General features: G+C 39.3%; 1 protein-coding gene across 1 annotated transcript in view; it reads right to left on the bottom strand.

Annotated features, from left to right (window-relative positions):
• Positions 1 to 1,742: 1,742 nt before the first annotated feature.
• Positions 1,743 to 11,626, bottom strand: part of COL4A4 (collagen, type IV, alpha 4) — a 64,562-nt gene continuing 54,678 nt past the window's right edge. The window contains exons 37-44 of the mRNA XM_010023882.1: positions 10,408 to 10,515; positions 9,374 to 9,529; positions 8,608 to 8,708; positions 7,319 to 7,457; positions 5,681 to 5,794; positions 4,769 to 4,957; positions 2,630 to 2,916; positions 1,743 to 2,006 (exon numbers count right to left, since the gene is read on the bottom strand). Coding sequence (XP_010022184.1) covers positions 1,743 to 2,006; positions 2,630 to 2,916; positions 4,769 to 4,957; positions 5,681 to 5,794; positions 7,319 to 7,457; positions 8,608 to 8,708; positions 9,374 to 9,529; positions 10,408 to 10,515 — 1,358 coding nt within the window. The remainder of the gene's footprint in view (positions 2,007 to 2,629; positions 2,917 to 4,768; positions 4,958 to 5,680; positions 5,795 to 7,318; positions 7,458 to 8,607; positions 8,709 to 9,373; positions 9,530 to 10,407; positions 10,516 to 11,626) is intronic.

The following is an 11,626-nucleotide window of genomic DNA, read 5'->3' as shown; positions in this document are numbered from 1 at the left end:
TACTAGTTATCTTCCAGAAGTCCTGATGTTGGAGGGATCTGAAGAAGAGAAAAGATTCTGATCCCTGTCCTGAGGATTTGCCATGGGTCAGAGCCAGGCATCTTCCCTGCTTCCTAGCCATGCAGATGCCCTGGTGTGCTAGGGTGAGGGGTGAGCAAGTCTCCACATTGCAAATCACAGGTTCTGAATTTAATTCCAGAGCAGTTCACCCCAAATGGCTCTAACTCAAATGAGCTCCGAGTGCACCACTGTGATTTTCTGTGTTGCTATTAATATCCTGCCTGCTGGTTAAGATAAAATTCACTTCTTTACTGGGCCTATGCAAGAACCGAAGCTCTTGAACGCAATAGTAAGGGTAATGTGGACTGTAAGGACTACCATAAGGCCATTGCCTTTAGAAGTGTTATTATTCATGAGCATTTTCAGCTATTCCCTTTTACATCTAATTTCATAATTAGGTTCCCTATGAATAATTTACCAATTGTTTCTCTGCTTGTAGTCACTGGGCAAACAATTGCAGAATGAAAGCATACTCTGCTTTATGCTTTGGTCTGGTTTATTTGCTTTGTAATATTAAGCAATTTATCTGCAGTTTCATTTTGAATTAGTACAGTATTTCTGACAAATGCCTTAGCGAGTGGGCTAAGCATGAAATGGGAATTTACACACCTATTCAATATTTAACCTATCAGTGGTAGCTTAAAAATATATATTCAATGTAGTATGTACTTACAGAACCTGCAGCTGGCACAGGTGCAAAAAATCTGCATCAAAATAATAGAAAAACATGACTGGTTTGCATGATGTTTTTAAATAAAAGAACAAGTAAAATGTCATGAAATGTCTTATTTAGATTATTGGGTCTTTTTGTTGTTGATTCTCCCAGATGTCTTTAAGACGTGTACTTGCGAACACAGGTCCAATTCAAAAATCCATCTTGCTTGTTTTACTTGTCTTACTCCTTATTCCATCTTACTTGACTTCAACCTGTCAGAAGGAAGTAGCACCATCTGAATGTATTTACACTTGAATGGACTTACCCTCTGACTGTTTTATTTTCCTCTGCCTGAGACTGGAATGTCTGTCTTTCCTGCTCTTTGAGTTTGTGTATCCAACTTTAAATTGGCTGATCAGCCTGTTGTAGTTGTGATGGCTTCAGAGAGAGTTTGCTTTGAATTAGGGCCCTTGGATGTGGATGTTGGTTTCCTTGAAAATCCTTTTGCTGGGGCACCTCTCTTAGTGAACACAAACTGAAAAGTGCTGGAAAACATTTTATTCCATTCTAGTAAAATGCAGCTCATTTAAGTGGTAAAAGGACCATTTGTGGCCCTGCTGCACATAATGAATTCTCCATTTGTTACCTGTGTTTTCAGTAGTTTCACCATGATTCAAATACGCATTTAACAGTTCTGGGTTTATAGCTGAACGAAGGAGGCATAAATGTGTTTTAACTTTTTCAAAAGGTGATTAGTGCTTTGGCTTATAAACATTTTAATAATCAATGCTTTAAAAAATAAAAAGCATCTCAAGAGCTATGGTTCTGTAAGTATCTTATAGGTGGTGGTTCTTTTTTTGGTGGTGTACTTCTAAAAAAGAAGCAAAAAATGAATAAAATGTAGTAGCTTCAAGTTCAGACAACTGACCTAACACTTCTTCTATTCAATCACGCAGATAAGTTCACCTGTTTTATCACTGTGCTACTGTTTCTTTTCAATTAATTTTAATTGGGTTTGTTTTGCTTGTTAGCCATGCTTCAGGCATACTTGGCATCTACTGGTTTTTCTCCTCTGCTCTTGTCCTTCTTTAAGAGTTCCTGATAGGGGAGCTGATGCAAACTGCAATTCAGGTACCACAGTTGTTAACCAGAAACTGTATTCGTTAGCAAAAAATTGGCATGTTCCCCGCTGACCCTGGCATTCAATGAATGGTGCTGATCTGAAGTCTTCTAGGCAACTTCCAGGTGACATAAGGGACTGTCCACCACCCTGATCACCAGATCCAGTGTGCTGGGAAGAACAATGGAAGAACTTGGTAACTGTGCATGAAAAACAGGTAAATTATGTTGATTTGTCTTTTCTCCTGACTTTATCTGGTTTTAACTGTACTGTTTTCGGTGATCTTAACTTGCAATAAGCTTCCTTTGCAGGAAAAAAAATCTTAATTTGTTCTGTAATGAGTGAATCTCCTAAGTCTAGAGCCAGCTAATTTATATTTTCTGGTATTTATCAAACTAAAGAGAAGTAATCCCGGTCAGTTCTAAATGATGCTGTTACCTAAACAGTTGCAAATGTGACTAGGCGATGGCATTAAAAAGACTTGGACCTCTAATTCTGAAAAGTGTGTCTTAGTACATGAAAATCACGTTATTTATTAAAGACAAGCAAGCAAAATCTTTGTAATGTTAAGAAATGCGTAGTTTAAGGCTGTGACTTTAGTATATATATGGCTATAGCCAGGTTCTGCAATTTGGAGCTAACTCTCATCTTGTTTCTTTTTATGAATTTTCCTTTTTTAATATTTGCTACACATTGGATAGTTTACTTTTCAGCCCTAAAAATCTTTGAATCTTTAGAACACAAAAGCTGTATGAAAGATACTTATATATGTGATCATGTGCCCAAGCTCTTACCATCAAAAAGGAATATCCTATCCAAAGACTCCTCCAGTTCTCCGGGCAGGGAGGAATTGACTGATCTTGGCTGTGAACTGCTACTGCTTGGGCTGGGGCCTCACATACAGCACATCTGCTTATATATGGTTGTATTTCTTCTTCAGACAGTGGTGTCATTGGTAAAGGAGCAGCACTCGCCAACCAGTAAGACTTATCGTTTCGACTGGCGTAATAACAAACTTGGTTGATATTACAGTAAGCAAATGGCATGGTATTAAACACAGGAAGACAAGATCCTGCCAGACCTGAAAATAATAACAAATGATGAAATTTACTCCCCTTCTTTCTAGGAAAGTTGACAATAGCATCCTGGCCAACGTGGCTGCAAAACTCTGTATCTTAACTGGAGTTACGTAACTCACAAATCTTAAACTTCCCCAGCCCTCTACCAAAATAGCCAGTTATAACGAAAACAGAAACTTTTTTTACCATTAAGTATCTTCCTTTGATCAATAATATTTGTCACAATCCAGTATTTAAACATGATGTAGTTTGTCAGCATGGGAAATGCTTATGATAACAGATTTCTTAGCTGTGCCAATGCTGAAAAATAAATGAGGCAAGAGGTGGCGGCTGGTTTGAGGGGAGATTGGCTATTTACAGACTCATCAGGAGCAGTGAGAAACCAAATGCCAGTGCTGATAAATAGAAAAATTTTGTAACATATGACAAATACTGTTGGTATCAGTGCATTAAGCAGAAATCTCGGCAGCTTTTCTACTGCCTTCCTAAAGGTCTCACAGACTCTCAAAGTGCAATAAAAGGATTTTGTAGAGCCAATCCTGCAAAATGCTCATTAGGCAGAGAACAGTGGGAATTAAGAAGTGACTAGTGCGTACTTCAGAGATGATGTTCTTCCAGAACTGAATTTGGAGCAGCTTCACAATGACCTACTTAGTTACCAACAGTAAGCACTGCATGTATGTTCTGCCTTGAACTTTGTGTGTGATGTATGATTTCTGTAATGCCCTTAAATCTTACCACCTTGTGATATTTCTATAAGGAAGCCAGTTTTGTTTATTACTGGTAATATTCCATTCCAGTACTAATAAAGGATCTGGAGTAGCCTAGGTAAGGAAAATGCAGGAAAAAGAACACACAGGTCACAGGATATAAGGACCTTATTTTCTCTGAATCTTATTTTCACTGTTATATGCTGGCAGAAGAGCCAGCTGGTAACAGAACGGCTTATAAGAGCATTCTGTTAGCAGCTGGCTCTCCTGGGGAATGCCAAACACACAGTAGTGAAAACATTTCAGAACAACACTGCTGAACTAAAAATATCTCTTTTTATTACTCATTTAAACACTTTTTTTTTTTTTGTCCAGCTTATTAAGTCCTTGGCCTTTCCTAGGAGAGTTCCCTGCCTCTTGTATAGCACGTCAACAAGAACGTAGGGTATTTCTTCTATGCAAGTTGCTGCCAATCAGTTTCTCAGGCTGCAAGTCAATCAGATTTCTTAGACAGCTAGTTTTAGTCAGAACTGTAGAAGATACAGAGATGACCCAAGACACCAAAAGCAGCTGTATTTGGGAGAAATTTGTCTATTACAAAGAACATTAGCTTCTGACTTTCAAAAGCACACAATTCTGCTGTACATATGCTTTATAATTTTATTTGTAAAGCACATTTATACTATCCAGTTGTAACCACCTAACTTAACCAGCTTTTTCCCAGGCTGTCTCTAAAGTAAAAAGGAGCAGATCCTCCAGGGAGTTATTTCAGAGTGGCCAAATGTGATTCCTGATCTAGGAAAATCTCTCCATTGAGTTTAAAGACAGCCCAAAATGACTAGCCAGGACAAGTGAAAAAAACTACTAATCTCAGTAATTTTAATCCAAATTACTCAAAGGTAGAAATACTTATTTTTTTTTTTTTTTAAATTTTTTAAAATTCTTCTTTTATTCAACTGCCTAACAGCAGAAACCCATTTGAATGGGTCACGAGTTCATTATAATCAGTATAAAATAGTTTTAACTCTGTAGAAAATCAGTAATTGATGATTCTATAGTATGCTCCGTTTGGCTTGTCCTTCACTGTATAGATCAATCCATACCAGATCTTAACCAGAGAGCAATTATGTACTACTATACATACCAAGATCTTGATTATGAGCTTTCTCTTGTCCTTCCAGGTACAGCAGACTATAGCCAGTCCATAATTTTGGCATCCCTTGCGGACAGAGTGGTTCTCTGTCTGACTGACTGTGAAGGACGAGTAAGAATCCACTTGCAGATCTGATATGGGGGCCTGGTGGCCCTGGGATGCCAGTCTGGCCAGGTGGACCTTATACATAGGAGAAAGGGAAGAAGATATTTACTTGTATGAATACATAGCTAGTGTGAATTTTTGCTGTATTTAAGTGTTCAGTAAGGGGTTCCTGACAGAATATAATACAACTTCGCAGGTTGTCATGGGCAATAAAGACACCAGTAGACTGATGTTATCCTTCTTATGGGAGAGACATGACCTAGATTGCCACTGGCTGCTTGACAGTTGGCTTTTCTATTGTGCTTCTGTCCTGTGCTAAGAAATGAACTGAGGTGGGTAATGATTTCCCAGACTTACTAGGATGACTTGTTTGGACTGAATTTGAATCCCTGCAGTAGCAGTCAATGCCCTTTCCTCGCATATGTATTAAACCATTCATTTATTAAACAGCAGTCACAGTTAACATACAATTTTAATTACTCACAGACAGTTCCACCATTAGCCCTGACTCAGAAATGCATACCTATTGATACATGGTGTATAAGCATGTGTGGTTAATTGCCTTTCTGGTTAATAATGGATGCTGAGATAACTTCTCTTCCAGTAAGTCTTTATATATGTTATGAAATCATTCACAGATGGTACTATCAGTGCTTGAACTGAGAAGGGGAAAGAAAGGTCATGATATCTCAGGCTAGTGTTAGATATATTCATATATGAACTGGAGGAATAGAGAGAAAACTTAGTCTCTACATCATCTCACACATCTCTCCCCCAACAGTCATGTTCCATTCTTACCTCGTGGCCCAGCATATCCTTGCTGTCCTATATGCCCTTGGTCACCTGGAGGTCCAGGTACCCCAGGTAAGCCATCTCGACCTGGCAGGCTACATGACCCTTCTTCACCTTTTTCTCCTACATGAATACAAAATACGTATTTTCCATTCATCTGGCTGCATTTAACGGTTATACATTGTCCAAACATACAGAGCACGCAAAGGGCCAGCCAGCAGAATTGACACTACCAAGAAATGATGCTTCAGGACAAAGAGGTGCAGGACTGCTTTCTGCTGGGAATTCTCTTTACAACTTTATCAACTTGTGGTGAAAGCTGAGGACTAGCTCAGAGGCATGCCTTTAGCAACAGCAATTGCTGATAAGGTTTTATGCCCTCTCTACAGATCTTGTGTGACTTAGAGTTGAAATCAAAGCACTAACAAACATGATCAGGACAAACCTTTTGCAGAACATACACAATACAGTATGGCATCGTTATCTGTACCATGTAACGAGTTATAACTCATCCTGGGGCAGGCCTTCATCTTTTAGAATCCAATTCAGCAAAGTCTTTAAGCATGTACTGAAGTTCCTGTGAAGTAATGCATGTATTACAGTGCTTACAGAACAGGGAGGGACTGCAGGGTTGGATTACATCCAGTTGGGAAGGGTAAAGGTGCTTTCAGGTTCCTGATGGCCTCACCTTTTTATATTTCCCATATGTACATGCATTTTTATACATTGGCAGATAAGAAGGTGTGGCCACAACAGTAAAAGGTAAGTCCCACACACAGGGTACAGATAGTGATGATCCTGTTCACGGGCTACTTTAAACAATCTGAATTGAATGAAGTTACACTTCTCGGGTATTACTGCACTCAGGAGTGGTTTTCCTCTTTTGGTAAGAAACAGTTATTTCTCATTAACAGAGTGTTTCATTCCTTGCAAATTTTGCTATTTAACCTGCAGACCGAGTAATTCAAGGTTGTCTCACAATATTCAACCTTTCCCCACATTACTTTTGACTGGATTCGTTAAGAAAATCTAAACCAGTCAAAACAATTTAACAGCTTCTCAATGTTGGTTGCGTAGGTATTTCACCAAAGCTCATGTACACTGAAGTTCTGGTAATACACATTGCTTCTTTTGCAAGTAAAACCTCCAGTTTGCCTTCCAAGCCAGGAGAAAATTGGAATACTGCTATTTTAATGAAACAAAAAGCAAGTATCTATCATTGTATCATCTGGTTTTACAGAAACTGTTTTAATTCTGTATTATTTTTATATATTTTTTTTTGTAAAAACAACAATTCAACCCCAGAAATATCTTATAGTTGGCAAATTAATTAAGATACATAAAACTAGATATTTCATTGAAACTGAACTCTTTTTCTTAACAGTGCCTGATGCTTTTCCCCTTCCTGGCCTAGGATAAGGGAATGCAGTGCAGGCAGGCTCAAGCAGCCTGGTTCAGCTATATTGATCCATCATCCTCAGCATTAATGAGCCCACTACATGTTTATGGAGACCATCAGTAAGTGGTTAAGGGAGAGAGAGAGAGGGTAAAACGTAGAGAAGCAACACTGACATTTCTGACCTTTTTCACTTTGTTGTCTAAATGGCTAAAATAGACATCTAAGCTTTAAAAACAAAATCTTACCTGGAGGTCCAGGATGGCCTATTGGCCCCGGTAATCCCACAGAGCCATCTTCTCCTCTTTGCCCTGCTTCCCCAGGAGGCCCTGGGATGGTAGGGCATGAATCATCTGTTTTTCCTGGTTCACCAGGGTCACCTTGAATGTGTAACAGGAAAGTGAATTAGACAGAAGATTGGTTAATAGCTCCCATGTGAAAAAACAATGTAACTGATTTTGCTATTCAAGTGTATACTTCAAGTATTTAAAAATCTTGAATTAGTAAGCCTCACTGCTTTTAATTTTACTTTTAGCAGCATTTAACAGCATGGGAAGTATATGTTAGCAAGTATATGCTAGCTGATATGTTTCAAATGTTTGGTGTACAGTTTGTGTCTTAATGTGTTGTAAACTGATCTGAGTTATAGCCTGAAGTCTACTTAACTTCCACACAAACACCTTAGCACAGTGTTTTATGGTACTTTGCCTATTACATGGCTACAAAACCATCAATAAGCAGGCCAAAGAAGCTAACCCACAATATCCATTTGAAATAATTATAAAAATAAAAAATAAAGGCCGCATCTTATGTATTGAAAGTTACTGGGAGCTACTGGCTATTTGCATGTTGGAACAAAAGCAGAATTGGATCAATTCAGTCAGATTAATAGTTTGGTGTTTTTAGTAATCCAGTGTTAGGATTTAAGCGTTTGCTAAATTGCTGGTTAGAAAGCATCTTGTGTGACAAGCAAAACCCAAAAAGGTAACTTGAAACAAGTGCATTTTACTAGTCTAACTGACATCATAGCATAAGAGTTCTCAGTGTAGCATTATCATGATATTGGTCTGCTTTTAAGTGCTAGCTATTTACATGAAAAATCTATTAGAACTATGTTTTTCTAGCAGTATCTTCTATTTCTAGTAGCCAAGCCAAGAGTACCTTCCAATAAGACTAGGATGTACTTATACAGAAGGAAGCCCATATAAAAAAAAAAAATAATAGTCATAAACTTACCTATGAAACCTGAAGGATTAGAAAAATGGAGAGCAGATTGTGGCCATCGTGGTGCAGGCAGAAACAAGTTTCAGGCATGTAAATTAAAGAATGGAATGAGAACTGGAATCACTTAACATGATGTGACATTAGAAACATAGTTCAGAAATTTTTACACAACTCGCACGAGAAATCATTTAAGTTGGGTTTTTTCTGAGATTGTTTAAATTGTCTGCATGCAAGTAAACATTAGTAAGATTTGATACATGAACAGAAAGAGAATGGTTACAACTGAGTGACAATGAGCAACAAGTTCATAAATACCTGTGGGACCTCTCGGACCAGGTTTTCCTTGAAAACCTTCATCTCCTGGTTGTCCTGTAGCACCAGGTGGACCTTGTGGGCCATGGCTTCCCATAGGACCTGGAAAAAAAACAGTTATGCAGTTACATGTGTCTTGCATCCCAAGAAGGTGAACGCATTAATAAGAGGAAGTCTGGCTGCTTGAGTAATAAAAAAACAGTTGGGACAGCTCAACTCTGTTCTCTCACAGAAAGACATGCACATTTCCCTCTTCACTTCCCGGTTTCAAACTGAATTAAAATCTATGACTTTTCTTTTTTTAGAGGTCAGAAGAGTTTGGTGTAGATAGGACTTCTCTACAGCATGTGGAAGAAGCAGAGTATCTAGATCCCTGTTTTCAAACTAAAAGAATCTGTTGAAAGCCCAAATCTATTAATATGGGGTATATGTGAGACTCTTAATTCAAACACATCTGCATCATCCATAGTTTCTCAACCCCCCTGAAAAGAGGTCAAGGTTTGCTTTATCTGTAAGACTCAAAAGTTCTACTGCCTCATCCTCAGGTTGGCCAGAGAGTCTTCCAACAAGCTGTTGAAGCAGTACATGTGCCTGACTTTACACTGATATTCCTGATCTTATTTGTAGGTAACAGGGCGGAGTAATGAATGTCCAGCCTACTTCTAATGTCTGGCTCAGTCTCCAATGGCAATTCCCTGTGCATGAAGCTCAGTTGCATAGGGCTGGGCATAAATGCACATGCTGGTTAAAAACATCTGAGATCATACCCTTTAGGCCTCCTCTTCCTTGGTTCCCTGGAAGACCTCTGGCTCCTTGTCGTCCTCGCTGCCCAGGGTTACCTGGTGCCCCCCGAAGGCCGATATCACCTGGATCTCCTCGCACAAAGATAGTCTCTCCAGGAGGACCAGGTTTCCCAGGCTGACCTATGGTAAAGAGTTTTATTTTTAATATAAGAACAAGCATAAACATCTAAAAAGAGACGTTCCAGTGGGATTCCCCCCCCTTTTTTTTTTTCACCTCTGGGATGTAGGAAAGCCCTTGCATGTTTTTTGGCAATACTACCATTAGCCTTTGTCCAAGGTATTGTAAGGAAGACAATAATAGAAATAGCTCCCCAAACTATGTAGATTTTGTGCAAGCAAAAGGCTGCAAGTTAATGTTACATGCATTGAGACAATGTTTCTCCATATTTATTACAGGGTTGGTTACCCTTCTAATCTACCTTCCCTGCTTCCCAATAGGAAGTAAGTCTTTGTACTGGGTAAGGAAGGGTTCAGATAATGCTTAATGTAGGGGGTCAGAACAGCTTGAAAGGGCTCCATTTCAGGACCAGAACCTATAGGAACTGGCAACCCCTACTTGTAACAGAAGTGAGGTCTAAATAAATGCTAATGAAAGCGTGTCCAGCTTTAGCTTTCCCAGGGCTGGATTTAAATCAGAAAGGTTTTTGTGGGTTTACCAACAAAGGCAGGCTCTGGACAATGTGTTTTATCCTTCTTGCCTAGGATGAGGAACCAGTAATCTTATTAGTGTTTGCTTTGGTGGAAACTGAGATATGTTGTAGCAACAGGAGTTGTACAGAATTACCTTACAGGCCAGGAAACTGAATCTGGAGATCTGTATTTTATCCTTGCTCTGGTGATCTATCCGGTGTTCACCTCTGTGTATTCATGGAGGTATTGGTTGGTTTCTTTGTTCCCTATGCACTTTTATATGTTGTTCTACAGACAGCAACCCAGTGACTTCTAGTAGTCTCAACGGCTTTTTACATGACTGAATTAGGTACTTTTAGTTTTAATACCTCTGATGCCATCTAAACCAGGTGGTCCTTGATCACCTGGAGGACCAGGAGAAGCACTATCAGGAGATCTTCCCATAGGTCCAGTGGGTCCAACAGGTCCTCTTCTACCTAAGGGGTCACATTTGGGGGGAAAAAGAAAAAAAAGCATCTAACCTTTTTACATTTTTTTTTTTAATTGGAGAAATAAGTAACTAGAAGAATGCTGACATGTCACAGGTCATGTATGTTCTCACTTGTCCACTGAATATACCAGTGATTAGGCTAATGAAGATGTCTTCTCGTTTCTACAAAAAACCACAAAACACCCAAATCTCATGCTTCCATTTACTCTCTAGTGAGTTCTCCCTAATTTGTCAAAGCTGAACGCTGTATCCCATGGGAGGCCTTGCCCATCCTATGTCAAGCAGTATTAACCCATCTTAGAATGATTTTTTTCTTTCCTCAACAGCACCGTTCTGTTGACTCTCCCAGTTCATGATCTAGTACCTGAATTGAGAAAAATGACCCTGTCTTCAGCTTACAAAAATTCACATCACCACTATTTTTTTTTCTGTGTTACGTGACACTGTGGCAAGGTTTGGTAGCGTAAAGCTAATGTTACAGAAGCTAATCACAGCACTGCTGAGGCTTGGATGAGCCTCTGGAGTCATTCTAGTCAGTCTCCTCAAAGAAGGGTCATCTAAAGCAGGTTGCCCAGGAGTCTGTCCAGCTGGGCTTTGAGTATCTCCAAGGACAGACACTTCATAACTTTTCTGTATTCAATTACCCTCACAGGGAAAACAAAACTTTTCCCTATATTTAAATAGCATTTCATGTTTGTCAGTTTGTGCCTGTTGTCTCTTGTCCTGTCACTGGAAAGCGCTAGTATGAATCTGTCTCCATGTCTTTCCCATCAGGTACTTACACGCATTGATAAAATCTCCCCTGAGCTGCCTTCTGGAAGCTAAGCAATTCTCACTCCCTCAGCCTCTCCTCGTATGACAGACGCTCCACTCTCTTAACTTTCTTAGCGGCCCTTCTTCAGGCACTTATTTTTTGCTATTTCTATGCAATTTCTGTATCACTAAGGTTCTTAAATAACCACAGCAAATCGAGTTCCATCTTGAATTTGCATCAGAATAGTTGATAGATTTACTACGTTTCTGTCTCTCTTTCTTCAGGAATTTCTTCCCAAGAGGCAACTCCACCTAGCAGTTCCCTGAGCCTGTCCAAGTCCATC

Source organism: Nestor notabilis, unplaced genomic scaffold, assembly GCF_000696875.1.
Source record: "Nestor notabilis isolate BGI_N333 unplaced genomic scaffold, ASM69687v1 scaffold911, whole genome shotgun sequence".
Classification (NCBI taxonomy): Eukaryota; Metazoa; Chordata; class Aves; order Psittaciformes; family Psittacidae; genus Nestor; species Nestor notabilis.
The sequence above is the reverse complement of the archived record's forward strand: the minus strand, read 5'-3'. Positions and strand labels throughout refer to the sequence as shown.